The sequence below is a fragment of the Alosa pseudoharengus genome, unplaced genomic scaffold, assembly GCF_046254945.1.
Source record: "Alosa pseudoharengus isolate Yale_2024_CS ecotype anadromous, Long Island Sound unplaced genomic scaffold, YU_APseudo_1.1 YU_APseudo_1.1_scf_24, whole genome shotgun sequence".
Taxonomy (NCBI): Eukaryota; Metazoa; Chordata; class Actinopteri; order Clupeiformes; family Clupeidae; genus Alosa; species Alosa pseudoharengus.
The window spans coordinates 18,141,065-18,166,091 of record NW_027468689.1 but is presented as its reverse complement, the minus strand read 5'-3'; the positions used below and the strand labels follow the sequence as shown (position 1 = coordinate 18,166,091).

The following is a 25,027-nucleotide window of genomic DNA, read 5'->3' as shown; positions in this document are numbered from 1 at the left end:
TCACACCTTCACCATTCTCACTTTGTGCCGCTCTCTTCGTTCACTCTCCTTGGGCTGCCCCATCCCTCCTCCGTCAGCGCCATGCTCGTCCAACCCGTTTCTTGCTCTAGGGAAGTTTATTTATACAAGTGATAAAAGAATTCAAAAAAGGTTAAGTGCATTAAAGATTAAAAGAACAATTAATTAATCTGATGAAATAAATAAAAGATATTAAGAAGGAAGAGAGCTAAATCAGTTCAAAAGAACATAGATTAAGTCAGACATGGCCTGTGTTGACTGTTGAAGAAAGCGTTTTATTCTCCCACACCCCCACCAGCTAAGTGTTTTTGCTGCTGCCTGTGCAGCACAGTTTAATCTGCGAAGCCCATCGATCCTCCACAGAACGGCCATCTGCAGGCACCACAGGCTACTCTTTATTCTTAAGTGTGTGGCCCGCTGATTACTGCTGAGCGAACACAAACTCAAACACTCACACACACACACACAAACGCACATACATTGACACACATTCATGCACACATGTGCACAGTTGTGCATACACATACTCACACACACACAGATTTTCACACATCTGTCATCTGCAGCACGCCTGCTGTTCATGTAGATTTGTAATGCAGATTTTTTCCTCCAATCTGTTGCCATCGATGGTCTGTGATTTGATTGATTTATTTTAACGCTTTTCAAATAGAAGATGTGTCCCAAATATGGGTTGCCTCAAATAGCGACTTCTAAATCAAAGAAGCATAATGGTAGCTTATAAAATGGAACCTATATCGTGATTATTACCTAGACTTGTTAAAGTCTCTCAGACACAGAGTTAAGTTCCCCCTCTCTGCATTTTTCAGCAGAAAATATAAAGGGAATCTTCTCACAGGGTCTTATTCCTTATTTATTAATTGTATATGCTTTTTTTTGTTAAATATCATATAATATTAATATTATTAATAATAATTAACAATAACATTAATAATGAATAATAATAATGATAACAGATATAATAACCATAATATAATATGCAAAATATTTCCATTTTCAAAATATAATAATATTATATTTTGAAAATGGAAATATTTTGTCATAGGCCTACTTTCCAGTGTTCTATACAGTTGTATTATATTGTGTGGTTGACTTTAATGTATTCAAGCAGTTCTTTGCTGAAAATATTTTATTTTTATTCACAGTACTGGTAATCGAGTGTTCTTTTATTCTAGTGTTTTTCAACAGTTAAATTAAGATTGTTCACATATGAATTGGAATAGAAAACATTACCCTATGTTCAATTCATATTTGTTTTCATCAATAAGAAAATAATAACTAAGGGTCCTCATTAGCTTAAACAACTTGCATAAGGACTTCTCATATCACAAACTTTAAGCGTAGTCTTCAACTTCAACCTGAACTGCGAAGATGGTACCACTACCACTGTACCCCAGTACACCTAATATGCTGTGTGGTCTTGTGTGAGCAGACCCATACTGTGCACATACATCTGGAGTGTGTCACTGTTATTCGCCCATGCTTTTTTATCTGCGACAGGAAGTTTGGTGACTGCGTTATTTGTGGACCCAGACCTTTAGTATCAGTGCAGATAAATCCTCCAGGAAAGGGGAAGGGATGGGAACTGTACTGCTGTAAGGTCCTCAGGCACACACACACACACACACACACACACAGATAATTATACGTACATAGACACCCAACTAAACATGGAGTTATAAGCATTCAGTACAATAGAGCACAGTACAGCATTATGAGCAACAGAAGTAGTGAGGAGGACACACACACACACACACACACACACACACACACACACACACACACACACACACACACACACACACACACTGCGTCGGCCTCTGGTCCCCGTGCCCTGTTGGGAGTGCGTGGTCGCAGGGGGCTCCCAGGTGCTGGTGCTGATAGAGGACTTTCCATCCTCACACAGGATGTTGACAAGGAGGAGAGCAGACGTATAGTTTGACCCAACTCACACACACACCCATACCTCCTGCTGGCATCACACACACGCACGCACACACACACACACACACACACACACACACCCATACACACCCATACCTCCCGCTGGCATCACACACACACAAACACACACACGTACACGTACACATACTCCCACACGTACACACACACACACACTCACACTCACAAACCTACACACACACATATATATACAGTATACACACACAAGGTTTTTGTATAGAGTTTTACAAAATAAAAGAAAATATTTTCTCTTATACCCTCCACCGACTATTTCCGTTTCAGTCCTTGCTGTTTTCTGTGTGTTGTGTTGGTTTTGTTGTGGGGCCGTGTCTGGAAAGGTTTGTTTTTAAGTGCACCAGCCCATCTCCTGATGAGAATGTTATAGCTGTTGTTATTCACATCTCTGAATTCCTATCAAAGTAATGGTGTTGAACTATAAAGGTGATTTATTAGGAGAGGCTCAGCCAATGCCTCTTAAAGTTTTTGCAGGCTCCATAAAACACCATACAAAAGGCTGATTGTATCTTCAGGCGCATTTCTCTTCCCGAAAGAGCATTCTCTATGATCGAGACTGCATTGCCTCAGGCTTATTGGAACTAGCTTCATGCCAAAGCACTGTCCTTTTTGCCTAGGTGTACATGTGGAGTAATTGGGTATGTATGTGTGTGTGTGTCTGTGTATGTGTGTGTGTGTGTGTTTGTTTCTTGTTTTGCAGGTGGTGGTGGTGAAAAGAAACAGCAGTCAAAGAAAGAGAAGATGAAGGATAGAAGAGAACGATGGCTTAACAGTAGGTGACCCATCCTTAGAGTCGCAAAAACTGCAACCAGCTCACTCACACACACACACAGACTCACACACATGAAACACAATCTATTGCACCACAAACAAATGTTAAGATGCATTAGACACATACACAAATAATACTGGTTACTGGTGCAAAGCTTCAACACACGTGCGCGCGCGCACATGCACACACACACACACACACACACACACACACACACACACACACACACACCAAACACTAACGAATGCATAATGTACAGACATACAGATGCATCACACACGTAAGCACACATACACACATTCACATAAATAAATGCACCATACACGCAAGCACTTTTACTGACAAATTCACTGCACTCTCATACACTTCCAGAATAAAAGATCCCACTCCCGTTCTGTAGATAACTACGGGTCTGCTGAACTTCCTGACCATGATGGCAGACGAGGATAACATTGTATGTGTTGAATGACCCTTTGATACACTCATTAGCTTGTGTCTTAAATGGAGTCTGCATCAAACACAGACAGACACACTCAAAAGTGCAAAGATGCGATGTCCAGCACATATATACAGAACACACACACACACACACACACACACACACTTTAGTCCCATCTCAATCTCATCTAATTGTCCTCATTGGAAATTGAATCTGTTGGTAGGATCAATCTCTGTGCAACCCGAGCCTTGGCCAGTGTGATTATAATTAGGCGGTAATGGTTTTCCTGACTCCTGCAGTAACTCAAGAACGACAGGGGACGTGTCCATCTCTCGGAAATTAAATAAGGAGGGAGGGCGGGGGGGGGGGGGGGGTCATGTATTGCTTTCCTGTTATTCTCGAAGGGAGAGATACCAACAGACCCTTGTTTTTTTCTGTCTTAAATGTCCTGAAATATCCAGCTTAATATGTGCGCAAAATGTTATGATGACTTTTTACCAGCCACAAATGCCATTTTGACTGGGAGAGGTATTTTTCTCTCTCTCAATGTCTCTAAATGTATCTTGGTTCTTAAGCCTTTGCACCTTTGCGTACCGAGAATGTTATTACACAAATCAGAGTACAGAAGAAAAAAAAAAAATTTCAATTTTAATTTAGTTATTTTGGGTTTAACGCTCTAAGCCTGAGGTGACGATGCCCTGAAAGTCTGGCTTCACACATAGGTGGTAGACGCTGTGCATGTGCAAAGAGAATTATCTAGACTTGATTCACATTCAAGTCAGTTCATGCTTTGTGTCCGGAAGTCTTTTTGAAAAAGATCCAGCAGCCTTCAGCGTTTGCTCACTCTGGCAGTCGATCATGCTATGAATGCAGAACACACAAAGGTAATATGCTGCTTTCATTTCTCCCGTTCTTCCTTAGAACAGAAAATAAACAGCCGTCTTGCCAAACCTTACATGCCTTACAATGTTTACTTCAACTGGAAGAAATCTTTTCTTACCACAAACAGTAGTCACATTTTTTATGATACTGTTTTTCTTCACAACAACACACTTTCTATTCACGACTGGATGACAGTGTCCTTCATACAATCTCATAAGCGGCCGGTCGTGGTTTCTGAAATAATGGCTGCTGGAGCAGGGAGCCTGAGCTTTGACAAGGACCTTTGTTGCAAGGTCTCCATCCAGCAGTAGCACAGACATATAAAAATGATGGGGAGGAAAATAAATGCGCTCTTATGAATGACCTCATGAGAAGCTAAGGAGAAAAGCTTGAGGATGAAAGAGTTGAGCAGGAAAAAATGAGGGCTGTGGTGTTTTTTTTTGTGTGAGGACTAGATGGATGAATTTAGTTCATGAACTAACTGGTTTCTGCTACTGTTGCTGCTTAAATAGCTTGGTCGCTGGTCGCTGTGTGTTTGGAATTGATTCGATGTGTCTTGTATTCGGTGGAAAGTAACCTTTTGCCTTTTTGTGCTTTGAGACGTGAAAAAATGCATACGGTAGAGCTACACATGTGGTGTTAATATTTAATTATTAATACAATTCAGCCCAAAGTACATGGACAAATCAGCATTTTTGTCCATGAGCTTCATAGACATAGTTTACCAATACCATCCCTTTCAAAGGTGGGTTTTTGTAGATTGTTTTGTCTGAGTTGCTTTCTTTTGTGTATAGCCCAGACGAGTAATGTGCGTGTTGTTAAGGCTCAACCACTCTACTCCCTCTCCGCTGGTCATCCAACACGACAGCAGTGTTTGGAAAGGACTGTTCAGAGTTTCAGCCTCACATGGTGCATTCCACCGCCAAAGCGTGGTTTCTGTCATGCTGCTTCTCCCATGACATCAGCATGTTCTTCAGAATGCCTGTGTTGCAGTGAATGCATTCCTCCATGACACCTTTACTCAGGAATGAGTTCCTTCTCAAAACAGAGACACAGTTTCAGGAGGCGGGGTGGGGAGGGGGGGGGGGGGTTGGGGGTTAGTAGTAGAATGTTTCTCATAGTCATATTTGGTACTCAAGGCAACCAGACAGAGGGGGAAAAATCTCAGCAATTAAACTCACTCTTAGGCTGAAACTCTCTAAATGGTGTCTTTGTTTTGGGGGCGGGGGATGTAAGCACTATTTCTGTTAGGGTTGGGATAAAGTTCACTTCAAATTTAAAACATAATTTCCCTGCCTCTTGTTGCTCTTTTGTACGACACTCAAGATCCAGCCCTCCAGCCCCTGGGCTGTACATGGAGAGGCTTAAGAACCCCAATCCATCACTGGATTCAAACTGGAAAAAAAAACAACCACATCTACAGCAGCGGCAGAAACTAGTTAGTTCATTATACATCAACAATGAGCCTGCAATAATGGACACATGGCAAATTGTGTTTATTGCTTTCCAAAAAGCCCATTTGAAGTCCTGCATGATAATTATAGACAGTTCGTCCCAGAGCATCCCCAGCTAAGGGACTCTGGGGGTACAGTGCTAAGTGGTTGCTCTGTCATCCTGTGCCGGCTGCCTGCTTCTCTTCGGACTCCTCATTAGCGCAGACCAGCAGACATGTTTTCAAAAGGCAGGGCCGAGTCCACAGGCCACGGCTATCCACAATCAAACGCTTAAATTTCGGTGCAATTAAGCTGAAATCGTCCAAACATGAAGGGCAACAAAGGGAAGAGTTTCTTTTTTCCCCATCTGTTTTTTCAGAAGCTCACTTCTCACAGTCTGCTAACTGTTTCTCATGGGGGTTGTGTGCACAGACTTACATTCACTCTCCCTGTGTGAAATATCATTTGAGCAGCAGGCAGGAATAAATAATCATTAGATAACGCTGTTGGCATAGGGCATATTATTTTCTAGTATCTATAAGTATTAAGTATAAAGTTTAACAAGTTAACTGAAAGGATAATACTGTTTTTATTCGAGTATAATATGAAATATGCTTGTTCAATCAGTCACGCATCATAGACAAAATGAACCAACACGGAAGTGACATTTCTACTTGTACAGTCAACATTGTGAAAATCAGGATCAATATATTATGTTTATATTATTTTTTTTATCTATAAGTATTAAGTGTAAAGTTTAACATGTTACCTGAAAGGATAATACTGTATTTATTTGAGTATAATGCGCACTCCCAAATGAAATACAAAAAAAAATATATCTCTCAAGTATAATAATCACTGACTTTTCAGACTGTCAGACATGGAGTTCTAGATTGATTGATTGATTGATTGATTTGTTTATTTAAGTGTCAAACACCATGGTGCCCAGCCCTCATGGGCTTATTAGACACTGCAGTAATAATTTCACAGTTATCTCCAGATAACCATGTGACGTAACACAGAACCCAACATAACATAACATAACTAAACCATTAAAAAGATGTACACATACAAATAGAGATGGCTTGTCATATGGGATACAAAATACTTTGCCGCAGATACCAGGCCTTTTCTATAAATTTTGCCAAAGCAAAAACATCATTTTCAAACAGCCAGCACAAAATATCCCCTTCATATTTCCAAAATATATCAGGATAGGTCTAGAAGGCAGGCCATAGCATTATTATTTGGAAAAAGGATTGTTTAGTCAGATTTATTGATGAAATTACACAAAACAAAATATCTGTGTCATGATGCCTGTATCCTGAACATGCTTCTTCAATCAGTTACGCATCAAAAATGAACCAACTCGGAAGTGACATTTCAACTTGAATTTGAACAGTGTAAGCTGTGAAAGTGCACCAGCGGTAATATCAACATTGTGAAAATCAGGATCAATATGATCTGTATTCTTATTGTCCAAGAACAAGTCAAACATTTGGTCAGAGAAACATCTGTAATCAAACTCTCTGATTGAGCCGTCACTGTAACATTGCAGCAATTAATTTGTATCAGCACATGCATACATGATTTGAACAACAAATCAAAAAAGCATGTGATTACGGTTGGATTGTGTTTTTAATAAATTGTCTTCACTGAATCAGATGGTCATTAGCGTGCTGCGAATTTCAAGCTCAGAAAGTTAGCTTGGCTCATGATACATGACTCATATTTCCCCAAAGATAACAAAGCGTGCTGTCGGCTCTGCCAGGGCTTTGCAGTGAAAGAAAGGAGCAACATGTAGTTCTAATGTATAATGCACACCTGTTATATTAAATTCTAAAAAAATGTGTGTGTGTGGGGGGGTGGGGGTTACGGAAAGTAAGGATTATAATAAAACATTTATAATTAACACTGTTCAAATAAACAGTAAAGTTACAACAGGTATATAACTATTTGCGGGTGAATTGTAAGTATTTTAGTTGAAAGCATAACAAGAAATTGCATTTGTTAAATACAGTTATCTAGTTCAAATAAACCAGTAAACTAAAGATAAATAAATGTTTTAATCATGAGTGCCCTCTCTCTCTGTGTGGCAGAGATCAGTGCCATCAAACTGGCGAAGGAGCAGCAGGTGGCTCAGGCCCGTAGGAAGGCCACGCCTGTGGTGGGGGACATGCGCCCGCTAGTGGACGCCCTGCCCGAACTCTCTCTGCTCACCGCCACCACTAAACCCACAACCACCGCCACCCGCACAAAGGCCAAAGCGTGAGTATACAGTAGACACCATTCTTTATAACGTTATGTGAACATGTGTGTTATTATGCTGTTATACTCTTCCAAATACTCTAAATATCTGGGTTGATTACAGGGATATTATGTGAAATTGAAATACACAAGGCTACACACATATGGCAACTATTCATAAGGATTCCCCTGTAAGTTTTCATAATATTTTCATAATTTAATTACAGCAGTAACTGTAGAACAGGTACAATAACTACACAGCAGGGGTTGCGTTAGCTGGAAATTGGTCGGAAATTCACTTGTAGTTTGTTTTTGATTTGAACAAGCAGCGGAGAACTGTTATTCCATGAAGTCACGCCGCAAGTAAGCAGGAATTCATGGAATTGCAGTTGTGCTGCAGCAATGCTAATTTATTCAGCATAAATTATTTCCGTTGACTATTCCTATTTTAGGGGGGAAACCCAGGGCAACTAAAAAGATATCACGGCCACCCATTTAAAATCTTCAGTAAGGGTCTCTGTACCTACTCTCATTTGAACCTGCACAACAGTTAACCCTTAAAGGTGTGGGCTTTTGAACATTGTAACATAAGATTCCGTTCCGCAACAATTCAAGGTTCTAAAATTCTATGTTGAATTCAATGAACCCAGATATTCTTTAGAACGTTCATTTTCCAACATTCCCGTCACACCGGTACACCTTTAAGGGTCATAGCTGTCACTATGTTAATTACCAGGGCTGTGGGGAGGGGCCGCTGGGATTGTGAGTGAGGGGCTGTGATCTCACAGCAATGATCTTATACAACAGTATCATGCCTGTTTTTGAGCTTACGTCAGCCTGGCCATAAAGTGTTACGACCCACCGGGAATTCTCCTGACTCTTCCGATTCCCTGTCAGTTTGCAATGCAGTTTGCAATTGCTGACCACACCACAATTTGTTTGTTTTATTGCAGTTCAAATGTATAGGCAATTAAATGGCTATTTAAAACATATCCACTATATATTTTGTATGTTCGGTATTCTGGAATTTGTCCGGTCAAAACATTTGTTTAGCCTAACCTATGATGCACAGCAAGTCTAATGATAAATACATTGGAAGGTGCTGAGTTTTCAGCCCTTTGTTGTAGTAGTCCTTCTTGTGGAGGATGCACCTAATCAGGATGACCATATCCCATCACCATCAGAAGAGAGGCTTTTAGGATGTTGCCATCAGAACTATATCAAACCTGACTCAACCACAGCATAACGAGAGCACAGGGGTTTCAGTCTGAGTTCAGCGATGTGGCATCTAGTGAAGGTTTATGACCTTCAGTTTTAGGGTTTGCTGACTATAGTTGTAATGCTTCCATCACCCCCTCTAACCCCTCTCCCCTCCCCTACAGTAGTCTGGGTTATTTGATCTGTTTTCTGTCACAGTAAAATTGTGTTGAAATGACATGCGTGTTATACGAGTGACCTCACACAGGCGCTTTCATGGCCTGTAATGGTTCTGCTGCTGACATATGCAGAAACTAGGCCACGGGGGCATTCCCATCATATGGATTTATGGCTCTCTACCATACCCCCCACCCCCCCAACTCACACAGACACACACACACAAATCACCACCCCATCTCCACACTCCCATAAGCACACACACACATATAGACACAGACATTCCCCACCCCATTACCTTTTGGTTCTGACTGGGAACTGTAATCTTCTGTTAGTTTGTACAACCCCATTTCCAACATTTAGTTACAAAAAGGACATGGGCAACAAATCAAATGCTGAAACTGATTTTGAATTTGATGCCAGCAACAGGTCTCAAAATAGTTGGGACGGGGTCAACAAAAGGCAAAAAAGTTGTGTAATGCTAAAGAAAACACAAAGAAGACCATTTCTAATAAGGTTAACTGGCACCATGATTGGGTATGTAAAAGAGCATTCCAGAGAGGCAGAGTCTCTCAGAAGTAATGATGCAGAGGTATTCATCAGGCTGTGAAAACCTATGGGCAAATAATGCAACAATGTAAGGAAATTGCTCCTCAACATAAAATTTGGGAAGAATTTGGGGGTTTCATCATCTATAGTACATAATATCTTTCAGATATTCAGAGAATCCAAAACAGTCGTAACAAGGGACCGAGTGCTGAAAAAACAATATTGGATGGCCATGATTTTCAGGGACTCTGATGGCACTGCATTAAAAACAGACATATTTCTGCAAAGAAAGTCACTGTATGGGTTCAGGAAAACTTTACGAAATAACTTTAGGAAATAACCTTTGTCTATGAGCACAGTTTGTTGCATCTGTTCTCTGAAATCTGCAGTTTTGTTTTGAAATCATGGACTCTGCAATGCATCCTCTGGGCTAAAGAGGAGAGGGACAGTGTTAACTTGTTATTAGTGCACAGTTCACACTGACAAAAGCCAGCATCTATGATGGTATGGGGTTGCATTAGTGCCTATTGCATGGGCAAATTGCAAATCTGGATCGGCATAATTAATGCTGAATGATATACAAGTTTTGAGCAACATATGCTGCCATCCAGTTACCGTCTTTTTCAGGGAAGACGATGAATATTTCTTGAACACTACAGTGATCTTTTATGTTGCACCAACGATAGTTTTGTTTTGACATTTTGTTAAATGAGCCCATGGTGCTGGCCTGAGCTGTGTCTTTTAATACCTCTTGAATTGTGCTTTGGATATCATTCAACACTTTCTACCTCTCTTTACCAAACAGGGTGTCATTTGTCAAATGATAAGCAATTTCACTTTTAAACCTATTTTTCAAGTATGTATTACTTTTATGAATCTTTTCCGTTCTGAGTATGACCACGCTTTTACTGGCACTGAAATAACTGGTTGTCCCCCCCCCCCCCCGCTTCATCAGTGGAGAGAAGAAGAAACCCAGCTCCGTGAACTTCAGTAAGATGAAGCCAGCTCAGAAGAGGAAACTAGTGTAAGCCCCACTGCATTCATTACTTTACTTATTACACCCCCCCCCACACACACACACACACACACACACACCACACACATACACATACACCCACACACACACACACACACACACACACACATACACCCACACTACCGACCCAGGATTGTCATCGTGTTTGAGATGTCCACTCACACACTTTATAGTGTTCTATCAAATGTATCCCGGAGGCCAGAAATACTCTCTTCTAATTGGCTATAAATTATATTAATTCTAATTGGCTATTTGCAGGTAGCGATTAATTGAGTACAACAGGACTCCTATGAAGTAGATTTGGTGATAAAGTTTAATTAGTGTTCAAAGAGTATTCCAATTGGTGAAGGAAACTCTTTGGCTCTGCCTTGTCCATCAAATCCATACAACAGGACACCTCAGTGGCAGTTATCCCTTGCATGTTGTCAGTGTTATTGTTAGTGTATTGTGTTAGTGTAATCATCAGTTTGTTGTCAGTGTTTTGTGTAGAACAGGCTTTGTGTGTTTGTGTAACTGTGACCCTCCATGTGTGTGCAGGGAGACTGAGACAGCGTGGTTCAGTCAGGCCCTGAAGAACCCCACCCTGAAAGCCAACCCCCTGGCGGCCATCACCGATCACCTGAGGAAACGCCTAAAACAGGAAGAAGAGCAGAGTTAACCTCGACCACCATTCACAATCCTGTTGTCTGATTGGACGTGGAGTTGGCCACATTCACTTCTTCAGGATCCTCTTCTCTGATTGGACACTGTGTTAGCCCCACCCAGTCTTCCAGGATGCTCTCGTCTGATTGGACACTGAGTTTGCCTTACCCACTTCCTTAGCATTCTCTCGTCTAATTGAACACCATGTTAGCCCCACCCAGTCCTCCATGATCGTCTTGTCTGATTGGACATTGAGACACAGACTCAAACATAAATCCACCCTCATCCCCTGTTCCTACCCCTCAGACCTGCATCCTAACCTATACTTCCCCATCAGGACTCTTGTCGTTATGTATTATGATGTTAGTATGATGGCAGTGTGTTCTTTTGATTGATGCCTTGTTTGGAGTTGATGTGGTTGCATGGAAGGTGATGTGAAAAGGCTTGGTGTGCACTACTTGGTTTACAGATCAAGTGAATCACTATTTATGTGAGTGGTTGAACTCCCCCTTGTCATGGGGTTACCTCTGTTAATCAAAGTCAAGTCGATTACTCATTTGCAAATATTAAAAACAAAACTGAAAAGCCATCCACAGGTCATCCAAACTAGCTTTTGTGGTTTGCTTAATCTGCCCTGCAGTACTGATCTCACGGTAATCTTCTGATCGCTTATCATGAAGAGTCAGAGTCAGGTCAGAAGAGTCAGGTCCGTTCTGGGCCTGCGACCAAAAATTGGCCTCAGTCTCACAACGTTTGATGTATCCGTGGCAACATGGCATAACAACAACAACCACCTCACCACAGAAGTAGGCGACATTCCCAGTAGCCTGGTCCCACGTGTGGGTGTGAAACAGCTTCTAGCCACTGAAGAGTCAACATGATTCAGATGCAAATAGTTTGTATGTGTGTGTGTGTGTGTGTGTGTGTGTGCATGTCTGTGTGTTGTACGAGAGAGAGAGAAAACGGCCAGACAGTGAAGGCGTGTGTCGAGTTGAACTTGTCTGCTGCTAAACAGAGGGGCTTTGTGAAGAGGTTGCTGCATGGTTCGAATCTCAGACTAGTTACGGATGTAGAAGTAATGAGAACATTACCCTCTACTGTCCCCCCGTCAGAGGCACTTAGGAGGCTGTTTCTTTACAGATAGAAGGAAAAAATGGTCACAGTGATGGGTGGTTGTTTGGATGTGGGTTGGCGGTGTAGCAGTGATTACAATCTGAGGCACAGTGGTGAAATGGACAAGGTTCGGATTTGGGGTGCAGGTCATTGTGCAGGGGGCTTGAGTAAGCATAAAGCATGCTTACCATCTACAGCTGGCTAGGTCACTGTTAACAGAAATGATAGAATCTGAAACATCATGTACCATCATCACCATGTACACACAACTTGTGTATGGAGATTTTCCGTAAATCACACAACAGCAAGGTAGCTTTTGGGGTGGAGGGGGGTGGGTAACGTATTTGATTCATATTGCGTGGAGCAAAGGCAGCAGAGGAAACTGATGGGAGTAATGATCGTCCTCCCATCGAGGCGCCAGTCAGATCATATTTGAGAAAAGCAAAATCCAATCAATGGCAAGGGTCTGAGCGCAGGGACTGTGCCATTAGCACTGTTTAATAATGCATAGAGCAGGTCGAAGGACGCGTCGGCCACGTAATCAGACCCCTCCAAACCTACGACAAACACCCGTGTCACGTTCACACACTCCCACCCTCACCCCACTAGATCTCTAATTAACCCATCAGAATGCCAAAATGTTGTCTCAGTGAAGCGACCTGCTTGGATTAGGGGTACACAAAAATTTCGTAACACAGTTCGTTGTGTACCTCGGTTTTAAAGTCACCGTTCAGTTCATTTTTGGTACAGTAAGCCTGTAGGTATTGCTAACCTTAAATTCACGAACAATATTTTTGATACATTCTGAAAATAGTATTTTGAAAAGGTGTCAAATGATTTTTGACGTTAATTGACTAAACTGACATATGGTCCACTACTTAATATGTTTGTGTGGGTACTCAAATTTGAAACATGGTCCGCATTACTGTTAAAGACTGCATTTGGTCCATTCTGTAGACATCTGTATTAAATCTAACTTTGTGTACCTAAACAGTTCTGTACAAATATGTGTACCTTGACACCCCTAGCTTGGATACATGTTAACTGTGAAGTTCGTGATTCTATTCCAATATCCTTTTTTTTTTTAAATCACACTCAGTAAATTTCTCATTATTGTTCTAGCTGTCCCGTCTCTATGTGCGCCCAAGAAAACTGCAGTGTATGTACACAAGTCCTGAAGCTGTAAATTGGGAAGTTCCTCAGAGCCAGAGCCATGCACTGATCCAGCCAATCGACACATCGCTTCAGTAACACGGACGTTGATTGGCTACTTAGCTCATAATATCAATTTTTTACCAGAATTATGGACTGATCCTTTAATCCATCAGAGCGCCCCAAACACTGCGTTGGTGTTGTGCGCCAGTGTGGATGCATGGGAAGTGTAGCGTGTGAGAGAGGCCATTAGCCATTAGGCAAGGCAACCTCTGCTGCTGAGCACGACCTTATTGTGTTAAAGCAGCTTATGAGGGGCGTGAGCCCAGCGTGGAGATATGAGCCGCTATTAGGGTTATAAATGGCTTATGCATTAATCACTTGATTTATGTGTGCGTGTGTGCATGAGTGAGAGAGTGTGACCAAAAACAGTGCGTGGTAGTCAACAGATGGACTCAAAAATAAGCAATATTTTAGGCAGACAAAAAAAGAAATACTGCAATTACTTCCAAATGTGCAAATAAATCTCTCTTGGCCTCTTCATTAACGTCTGTACAAAGGCCCAGTTTATATTTTCTTATAGCTCTGTACATGCTCTCCGTGTGTGAAACATCCCATATGCATAAAGTGACATATGAATAACATATTTATAACATTAACTCAGTTTTGTCAATATAGTCACCCATATAATTTCAATGTCTTTACTGCAGTCATCATGTACCACTATGTCGTCCTTAAAAAAAAAAAGAGTTGCACAGTGAGTGTGTCCTTCCCTCCTGACAGTGTGTGCCTCTGGCTTGTCGTCAAAACTTTGCCATTACTGCTCTCATCTCTTCTCTCCATCCTTCCTGTTCATCCCCTCTCTTGTGTCACGCCATTTCCTGCTTTGCACTCGCTCGCTCGGCTCGAGCGGAGGTTCCAGTATTTCTGCGGCCCTTTGCTCTATCGCTTGAGCGTATCGCTCCGTCCACTCCACTTGCAGGATGCGGAGGGGCTCGCCGCACTGTGCCGGCTCTCCGTCTCTCTCCCCGGAGCAGGGCTTTGCTCTCTGGCATTTCCTTCCTCCTGGTTAGGCAGAGGACTGAACAGACGTGACAGCCGGGCAGCCCCCCTCCCCAAACACGTACACACACACACAGACACAGACATGCACACACATGTGCAGCACAGCAACACACACACACACATGCGCACAGCAGCACACACGTGGTAAAGTGTGTGAGTCAGAATGCAAGCCATCTACATTGTGAGTTATGTACACACACACACACACACACACACACACACACACACACACACACACACACACACACACACACACAGCAACTCACTGATAAATATAGAAATGCACAATAACTCATGTAGGCCTACACAAAATACACACTTACATCTTCACACACTCAAACACACACACAGACCCACATGCAGGCATCAGTAGTGGCTCAGCAGAACTACTTTAGTGTATACATATTTATGTGGGTTTCAGAGTCCCAACAGAAGTGGTGGGTTGGGAGATTTTGATCTTCAGGGTTTCAAGTCTGTGTTTCTCCCTGTTGGCATGAGTCATAGTGTCTGTAAGGTGGTCAGTTTCAGATTAGAAGACCAGTCACTCCAGCAAATAGAGAGGGCCTATACCTAATTCAAATATTTTTAAGTATATACACTGTGTTCCAAATTATTATGCAAATTGGATTTAAGTGTCATAAATATTATTTTTTTTGTTTTTCAATTAAACTCATGGATGGTATTGTGTCTCAGAGCTCTTTGGATCATTGAAATCAATCTCAGACACTTGTGATAATTAGTTTGCCAGGTGAGCAATCAAAGGGAAACTATTTAAGAAAGATGTTCCACATTATACTGTAAGGCATGCCACAGGTTTCAAGCAATATGGGAAAGAAAAAGGATCTCATCTCTCTGCTGCTGAAAAGCATGAAATTGTGCACTACCTTGGACAAGGTATGAAAACATTGGATATTTCCCGAAAACTTATGTGTGATCATCGTACTGTGAAGAAATTTGTCGCTGATTCAGAGCACAGGCAGGTTCGTGCAGACAAAGGCATAATAAGGTTTCTGCCAGACAAATTCCTAGGATTAAGAGAGCAGCTGCTAAAATGCCATTTCAAAGCAGCAAACAGGTATTTGAAGCCACTGGCGCCTCTGGAGTCCCGCAAACCTCAAGGTGTAGGATCCTCAAGATGTTTGCCAGTGTGCATAAACCTACTATTCGGCCACCCCTAAACAATGCTCACAAGCAGAAACGGTTGCAGTGGGCTCAGGAATACGTGAAGACTAATTTTCAAACAGTTTTGTTTACGGATGAGTGCCGTGCAACCCTAGATGGTCCAGATGGATGGAGTAATGGATGGTTGGTGAATGACCACCATGTCCCAACAAGGCTGAGACGTCAGCAAGGAGGTGGCAAAGTCATGTTTTGGGCCGGAATCATGGGAGCTGGTAAGCCCCTTTAGGGTCCCTGACGGTGTGAAAATGACCTCGGCAAAGTATGTAGAGTTTCTGACTGACCACTTTCTTCCGTGGTACAAAAAGACGAACCGTGCCTTCCGTAGCAAAATCATCTTTATGCATGACAATGCACCATCTCATGCTGCAAAGAATACCTCTGGGTCATTGGCTGCTATGGGCATACAATGAGAGACACTCATGGTATGGCCCCCATCTCCCCCTGACCTCAACCCTATTGAGAACCTTTGGAGCATCATCAAGCAAAATATCTATGAGGGTGTGAGGCAGTTCACATCCAAGCAGCAGCTCTGGGAGGCTATTCTGACAATCTGGCAGCTCTGGGAGGCTATTCTGCAAAGAAATTAAAGCAGAAACTCTCCAAGAACTCACAAGTTCAATGGATGCAAGAATTGTGAAGGTGATATCAATGAAGGGGTCTTATGTTAACATGTAACTTGGCCTGTTAAGATGTTTTTGATTAAAATAACTTTTGATTTAATCTATATGACCTCCTAATGCTGCAAATTCCACAAATTACCATTTTTAGTTCTTTACAACCTACAAAATGTCTTGAAACTCTGTTGTGCATAATAATTTGGAACAGTGCGTTTTGAGTTTTTTATTTTTGAAAAAAAAATACTGTTATCATTGTGAGGTTTGTTGAATAAAATTTGAATTCTATACTCTAACGGTTGATGACTCGAAAATTATACTGACTGTCATTTGCATCAACTATTTAGGAAAATCTGAGAAAAATGTAATTTGCATAATAATTTGGAACGCAGTGTAGTGCAGATATTGGGACAATACTAACCATCGAAAAGTGGGCATTACGGATGGAAGCGCTCAGTACACAGTGCACACTAGAAGTGTACTGACAGAAGTATGCGGTTTGAGACACAACCCATGTCTACGTTTGAACCACATGAAGGGGAAATGTATTATCAGATGGATGAAGGCATGGTGGAGCAGCACTAATGTCACCATCGTCATGACAATCGGTCAACACGTTTTTGATTTCCAAATCCTCTATTGCGAGTCTGTGTCGCTTTGGATGAAAGCGTCTGCTACAGTAAATACCAGTTAACTTTACCTTTTAGAAATGTTTTCATGGTTATTGGCAATAATAATTACTATGAAACAAGCTTTGTTTTGCTTTGTGCTTTCTTCTTCTCTTTGGAAAGTTTATCTGTGTGTGTGTGTGTGTGTGTGTGTGTGTGTGTGTTTTCTCTTCTATGAAACCATTGAAGGTGCTTTGACTTGTGTCTGATGTACTTATGTCTGCAATCAATGAAGCTGTACACAATTTAAATTACTTGTGTTTTGTTTTAACTAAAAAAAGATAATTAATGTTTTGAAAGGACCCTTGTGTTCCCGAGCCTCTCACTGCACAATGACTTTCTCTGATGGATGACGGACTTTTTTGCAGATCAGGTCATTTTGTCTCTCAGCGCCAGGTCTTCAGTTTCTGGAGTGACGCAACAGAGAGGGAATATGGTGGTAATGAGCTTTTAAAGAGGCCTGAACAACATGGCCACTCAGCAAACAGGACTCCACTTGCATCCTCAAGTCCCTGTTATGAATCATCAATCAATAGACACTCAAGTCAATAATGTAATTTATTTGAAGAATCTCATTCTGATTAACGATTTGAGGCGTATCATTTATCTAGTTTGAATATTATTTTCTCTATTGATCCTTTGCTTTGAGTACACCAACCAAATAACATGTTTTGGTTTTTAAATACTATCAAAATTATATTTAGACATTTCTTGGAATTTTCAGACTTGCTGACTGGTAATAGCATTGGTCACGGGGCTGTTGTTCATTTCAAATGCTATGATCCTGTTGTGCTTAAAGGAAAATTCCGGTTTTTAGCACTTTAAGGCCCTTTTCTGGTTTGTTTTGGATGAACTAGAGTGGTGGACACCGACATTTTGACGATTGGTCCTGTCTCGACTTTTCTGACTCGTTTTGAATCGCCTTTGACTTCTCAGGGTGGCTGGCAATGGGCATACTGTAGTAGGCTACTCAAACATGTCCTAAAACAACCCTTAACGTTCGTTTTCAAAACTGTGCAACTCACCGAGTGGTTAGTGGTGTTCGTTGATGTTCCAAAACAAATAGTGTAGCGAAATACAGTTTCTGTCGTCTTTTATTTGCCATTTTGTAAAATCCCATTGATTTCTGTTAGAAGACTCATTGCACGTTGATATTACTGCGCCACCGTCTATGCTTCAGGCTCACAATTGAGCGGAAGTTTATACGCGGTTGTGAGGTATAGTTCCACAATAGCAAATAAGACGGCTGGGAATCATACATTGTGCCGATATATTTGATTTTAATAATCAACGAACACCACTAACCACTCGGTGAGTTGCACAGTTTTGAAAACGAATGTTAAGGGTTGTTTTAGGACATGTTTGAGTAGCCTGCTACAGTATGCCCATTGCCAGCCACCCTGAGAAGTCAAAGGCGATTCAAAACGAGTCAGAAAAGTCGATACAGGACCAATCGTCAAAATTTCGGTGTCCACCACTCTAGTTCATCCAAAACAAACCAGAAAAGGGCCTTAAAGTGCTAAAAACTGGAATTTTCCTTTAATGGTAACATTCAGTTTTCTCCTGATTGCTGGGGAGAGGGAACATCATAACCTGGTAAACTGTAATTAATTAAGATAATGACCACAGTCATGGTAACAGTGGGAGTGTTTTTGTCCTTACATGTTTTTGATCTAGCACAAGGAGTGGCTGACACTGACTTCATTTGTTTTTATAGGCTATGCAGGCTATCCCTGATTCTGATAGTGGCAGAAGTTAATGAGCCAATAGACATACAGTAAGAGTGGCTGGCTAGCTGTATGGTGTGTGTGTGTGTGTGTGTGTGTGTATATATATATATATATATATATATATATATATATATATACAAGCTTAGGACCCAGTCTCCAGGGTCCACTGCCATCTGGACACAGGGCAGGAATTTCTGACAAGCTGCAAACTAACATTTCATTTAGTAGGCTAACCTACCTGCAGTGTCCTGTGTTTAGATCTGGCAATGTGTTCCAATTCAGTTGCTATCTAGTCTAATTTGATAATTTATGTGATTGCCATGAGGAAATATTTAGTTCTATAAGCTCAGTAGGCTATCTGTTTTTTTTCTAAGGACACTTGCATCTTACTTGCATGTTACATAGCACAGCAAGAGTAGCCTTTAAAAAATAGCCCATCTGGTGCAGATAGGCCCTATCTGGTTCTAAATTTAGTTTAATATGCCAACATGCGGCATAAATATATCTACACGCCACAAATTCCGCCATTAGAAATAAATGTGTGAAGATCTTAATTTTAACCAATAGACCAGTACGATTCACCTGTCAAAGCTCTCTAAGCAAATCAGTGTTTAAAGCTTGGTATCCGCCCAAAAAGTATTGGCCAATCGGGTGAATAGAACTTAAGTTGCTCATGCCTACTTCGCATTACACATTCAACGTCCTATGGAAAATCTCTATAACTCTTTCTTACCCAATCATATTAATATTTTATTTTCTAGTTTCCGTGCACAGCGTGGACAACAGTGCCTGCATTCCTACCCTGTTATTGGAACAGCTGATTTATTGTTTTCTGCGCCATTCATCCTTGGGTCCTGCAGCCAGCCGAACAGTAACAGACAAAATCGGGCAACAAGCAAGAGCGTGTATGTAGCCTACACATTGTTGCAACAACGACGTGTGACCAAGCTTCGCAAGGAGACTGCCTCCATCAACATCCCCAAAATCGTAAGTAAACGGCTATGATTGTGTCTTTGATGAAACAGGAGTAAGTGTGATTCTGCGTGCGGGAATGCTTCTGGTTCGTAGCATAATAGCTTTTCGGGTTACTTTCTTGCGGCAAATAGAAACTGCTTTCATGTTGGGTCGTGACAGTTTAGCAGGTCCATTGTTCAGGGGGTATCCGTGCCGCCGACAGCTGTCAAATAGCAATGTTTAGCGACTTCTGTACCATTTTGATCAGTCTAGTACTAGGCAATTACGTTATATTGTAGGCTATGCAGAATGTATTGTCTGCTGGGTTTTTAGGATGTCTTAGGCTACTGCGGTTAGGCTACTGCAAGCGAGAAAATCATGTGAGCGCCACTCATTTGCATTGGTTCACATAGGCTGCAAGACAGTTCCGCCTGCAAACTTGCTGCTCACCCAATGTGACAAATAATAATAGGCCTACGCTGAAATCGTTCTGTAATTTACAATAATGAATTTCAACACAACTAATGCAGGAAGTATAGCCTATCAAGACAACGCAGAACGGCCAAACGCTTCCTTATTGCACTGTGCGCCTAAATCAAGCACCTGCTATGATGCATTTATTCAGCAAATTACAGACTTTCTGAACATATTTTTATGAAGACTGTATCATGCCATAACATTTAAGCCGTTTCTGCTTCAGTGCTGAGAAACGTATGTTTCGTTTGAGTAGGCCTATCTGATAATCATCATTGTCTTGAACTGTTTACCTTGGAACAACTGTTTTAGTGTCTTGTATAACAGTGTCTTACACTAGTCATACATTTGACCATAACAGCTACTGGTATGCTGAGAAACTTCAGTTGTTCATAACGGAGTCTCTGTGTGTAGAAGAGTCTATCTCAGTGGTTTTTGAATGATGCCTTTGAGAGATGCACTTTTGACTGGCATTGAAATACTCTTCCCTAAAGGTTTTTTTTGTCACTAGCTTGATCTAACACACACACACACACACACACAGTTTGTTTAAATATTGTCCTTTGGACACTTGACATTATCACACAAAAGTTTCTGGTATTAGAGTTTCCTGAGCACAATAAACCATAGCCTAGTATTTATTGTCTTTACTTTTAATTGCTGCTGATAGAATTAACTTTACATATTTAGATGGTACATTTAAGATTCAAGGGAATGCTTCTAATATTTATTTCTTAATAATAAATAAGTAAATAGAAAAACATGCATGTAAAGACACTGAGATGCTATGCATTTTCCTTATCCCAGTATCTTCATGTCCACTTTGCAGGATGTGAATGACCAGCGCCACTTATCACTTGTCCATGACCCTAGAGTTTTCTTATGTCTTTACTTGACTGGACAAGCAAACACCATGGAAGAGTCATTCATACATTCATTTCGGATTAGGTATAGGCAATTGGTGTATGATTATAAATCAGCATCATCACATCAGATATTTAAACAGAAATGTACGCATCTAACAGAAACCTAAAGAGAAATGTAGAGTCATTTAGAAAGGGTTTCTCCAAATCATTGTAATCATCATCATCATTATCATCATCATCATCATCATCATCATCATTTCCCGTGGGTGACCACTGCCCTCAGGCCTCTGCATGCCCCAGTCATGTGCGGTCCGCGGGCAACACTGTTTGCTCGCCAGACCGCCTGCCTCTCTGGCCGTCTGTCTGGAGGATGCTTGATTGGCCAGCCAGCTTTGTAAATGGCAAGGGTGCACACTAGCGGTGCCCATGACAGATGCAAACCGACAGGTCCTGTGTCAGGCGAGGCGGTGTGTGGACCTGGGCGAACCGTAGTCAGACCACCGGAGGACCCGAGCATGGCAGAGAGAGAGAGGCTGGATGAATGAAAGCCAGTTGTACACTTTCATTAGTGTGCTCGGTCTTTGCACAGCCTACTGGAAATGGACAAGGAGAAAATAGTGTGTTTTACAGCTGGTATCATGTTGATGTTTAGTATGCTGGACACACACACAGACACACAGACACACATTCATACTGTACATGCAAGCCATAACAAGCCAACAAAATATAAAACAAGCCAAAGCTCATAGCCACACTTAAATATGAGAATTACACACAAATGTACACACACACACACACACACACCCACACACACACACACACACACACACACACACACACACACACACACACACACACACACACACTCTGACATGTAGGCCTACAGCTTCAGAGGAGAGAATTAAAAGAACATACTAGTGTTAGCACCTGAGGATCCCCTCCCGTTCAGAAAAGAAAACTGCGTCGATTTCCACATGTCTGTCTTCCTAACTGAGCTGATGGAAGCCTTGGTCTCCCATCGACTCAGACATCAGCCTAATGTGTCTCCGCTAACGCCTGAGCCGTTTGAAAAAGCCCCAGATCCCGCAAATGAGAGAGTCGTTGCAGTGCGGCGCGTTGTGCCGTGGTGTTGCATGAGCAAGCCAATGAGTGAAGTCAGTCAGGCAGCCTCGGGCTCAGAAGCAGAGGGGGGATTAAGAAGGGGGGATTGGTAAGTCTGAACTCGGGGCAGGGATTTGGCCGAGCTCGTTGTCAATCCCATCACAGCCCAGGCTAATGTCTCCCAAGCCTGACCCTCGAGCAGCAAGACCTCGTTTCCGGGTCCCTGTGTCTTGCGGCCCGGCGGGCTGGTCGTCATTAAAGCAAGACGGCTCTCTCAGTCATGGAAGAGTCGACATCTAAAGCATGTCCACTGATACTCAGAGTCACACAAGCAGTGGGAACAGGATTTTAAAAAGGGTCAAGGGATCATGCAATTGTCGGAGTGGCATTAGGAAAGTGGAATGAGATAAGGGACTTAGTACTAACTACTTTAAGCCTTTTTTTAGCCTCTGCCAAGGCGGTTATGTTTTTCAATTTGGTTTGTCTGTCTGTTTGTTCGCCAGCAGGATTGTGCAAAAACTACTAGGCTGATTGTCACAAAACTTGATGATGGGGTGTTGGCGTGTTGCAATGGCCAAGGAACAACCCATTTGATTTTGGAATTGATCCGAATCACAGAGTGTATCCAGAAAATAATGTTCGCTCTCATGATTATTGGCAGATAGGGCATTTAAGGTGCGTAATGTAGCCGTGATAGTGCCACCACCTGAGAAACAGTCTGTCCGGTATGATTCCTGAACCTGACATTTCGAGTCCCTGTCATTTTAAATAAACACTGCTGCTAATTTCCACTCACTTAACTTGACTTAACTTAACTTTACTTTAACCTTGGTGTAGGTCGGTCTGTCTCTCTCCGAGTGCCCTTCTAGTTTCCAGTCAAAATGTAGACCGATGAGACTGGCTTGCAGCACTTTGTCCATCTGGCAGTAGTCACAGCTTAGTTCTTGTGGCCAGACTGCAGACTCTCAGAGCCCGCGGTTTGCACTGAGGGCTGTCCAGTATGACTTCAGTTCAGCCTATGACTCGCGTGTGTCTCCTGGGTGACTGTGATGAAGGATGAGCTGTCATGGCTGAGAGTGCTGAGTTCTCCTCTAAGGCTGGTCTCTCATTCAGCTGCCAGCCTTCCTTGTCTGTCAGACGGATGGGGGGGGGGGGGTGCAAGGGTCAGCACTACCCTCCCCTGACCACTACTCTCTGATCCTTCTGGCTTATGTCATTGCCGGCAGTTCTGACACTCCCGGATCAGAAAGCAATGTGGAATGCTCAAAAACTTTGAAGGAGGTTTGACTTTGTGACTTTTTTTCTTTGACTGTCTCATTCTCTTTCACTTTCCCTTTGTCTCTTCCTTACTCTCTCTCTCACTTTCTCAGTATCACAGCATCTCCGTGTCTCTCTTTCTCTCTCACTTTTTGATCTCTCTCTCTCTTGCTCACTCTCTCTCTCTGTTTCTCTCTCACTTTTTGATCTCTCTCTCTCTCTCTTGCTCTCTCTCTTTCACTCTCACTTTTTGAACTGCCCCCCCCCCCCCCTCTCTTTATTTTGGCAGTGCGTAGAGGCTGGTGCCCCTGGCAGGTAGAGCTGGTTCTGTGGGGTACGTTTGCTCTGTGCTCATTCAGAGAGAACGTTTTAATTAGATCTTCTGTTTTAGAACCCCCTGTGACACAAGGTTTCCTCTCACGTCTGTTTACCTTTTCACACACACACACACACACACACACACACACACACACACACACACACACACACACACACACTTACAGGTGTCTGCCGTCACCTGTCCATGACATGAACCCAGTGCTCTTAACATTTTTCTCTCCTCACCCACCCACTGTCACTTATTAATGTCGTAGGTGTGTGTGGGTGTGGGTTCGGGTGCGTGTGTGTGTGCGCGTGTGCGTGTGCGAACATGCATAGTGTGTGTGTGTGTCTATGTGAGTGTGTCTATGTGTGAGTCTGTGTGTGTGTGCATACATAGTGTGTGTGAGGGGGCAAACATATGCTAGGAATTCTGTCGGATGAATGATGCATGAAAAGTGCTGTGAAGCAGAGGGTCGGTGAGAGTAGACAGGTCCTCAGATGATGACTCCACTGATGGATTTATAATTGATGTGACTTTCGTCTGACAGCCCTTTGTTAAAATCTCATCAGCTCCTGTCTATGTGAATGTCCTGGCTGTGTGTGTGTGTGTGTGTGTGTGTGTGTGTGTGTGTGTGTCATACCCAAACTGCTTTCAATACTTTCATGAATCATAAATAAAGCATAGGATGCTCAGCTTACAAATGAATAACGTTTTGAACTTTATTGTGATTGAAGAAGTCATCTACAGGTGCATTGACATACACTTGAGATAAATTGTTAGTTTTATCCTTGTAAGTGTGGTAAACCTTCACCTCCGTGCATTCACATGTAATTAATTGCCAATGGCTTGTGAGTCCATTGGTTTATTTTGACAATCAGAATGTTTGGCATGTTTGGCAGTGTTCCTCAATGGAAGCCTGAGATTCAAAATCGAGATCTGTTGTGAAACCACTAAACAATAGCAATAATAATAGAGGCAGCTACAATTTTAGCATCAGAGTCCGACAAGTCTATAAATGCATTGAGGTAGCGTGCATGTGTGTGTTCAGACAAACCATGCTGTCTTGATCTGAGTAAATAATTCATAATTTGAAGCCATACGCGTTCCCCCAAAATCTGCTCTACCACTTGCATTTAATTTTC

The 25,027-nt window shown here is 42.1% G+C and overlaps 2 protein-coding genes across 3 annotated transcripts in view; both read left to right on the top strand.

Annotated features, from left to right (window-relative positions):
- The window catches only part of slx9 (SLX9 ribosome biogenesis factor), a 31,803-nt gene extending 19,827 nt beyond the window's left edge, over nucleotides 1–11,976 (top strand). Inside the window, exons 3-6 of the mRNA XM_076303335.1 lie at nucleotides 2,714–2,785; nucleotides 7,639–7,807; nucleotides 10,665–10,733; nucleotides 11,283–11,976. Of these exons, the coding sequence (XP_076159450.1) occupies nucleotides 2,714–2,785; nucleotides 7,639–7,807; nucleotides 10,665–10,733; nucleotides 11,283–11,403 (431 nt within the window). The 3' untranslated portion in view covers nucleotides 11,404–11,976. The remainder of the gene's footprint in view (nucleotides 1–2,713; nucleotides 2,786–7,638; nucleotides 7,808–10,664; nucleotides 10,734–11,282) is intronic.
- A 7,642-nt stretch (nucleotides 11,977–19,618) lies between these two features.
- Nucleotides 19,619–25,027, top strand: part of LOC143142448 (double-stranded RNA-specific editase 1-like) — an 82,559-nt gene continuing 77,150 nt past the window's right edge. Inside the window, exon 1 of one of the 2 annotated variants that reach the window (XM_076303334.1) lies at nucleotides 19,619–19,898. The gene's annotated coding sequence lies outside the window, so the exon portion shown is untranslated. The remainder of the gene's footprint in view (nucleotides 19,899–25,027) is intronic. The other variant, XM_076303333.1, reaches the window with a different exon arrangement.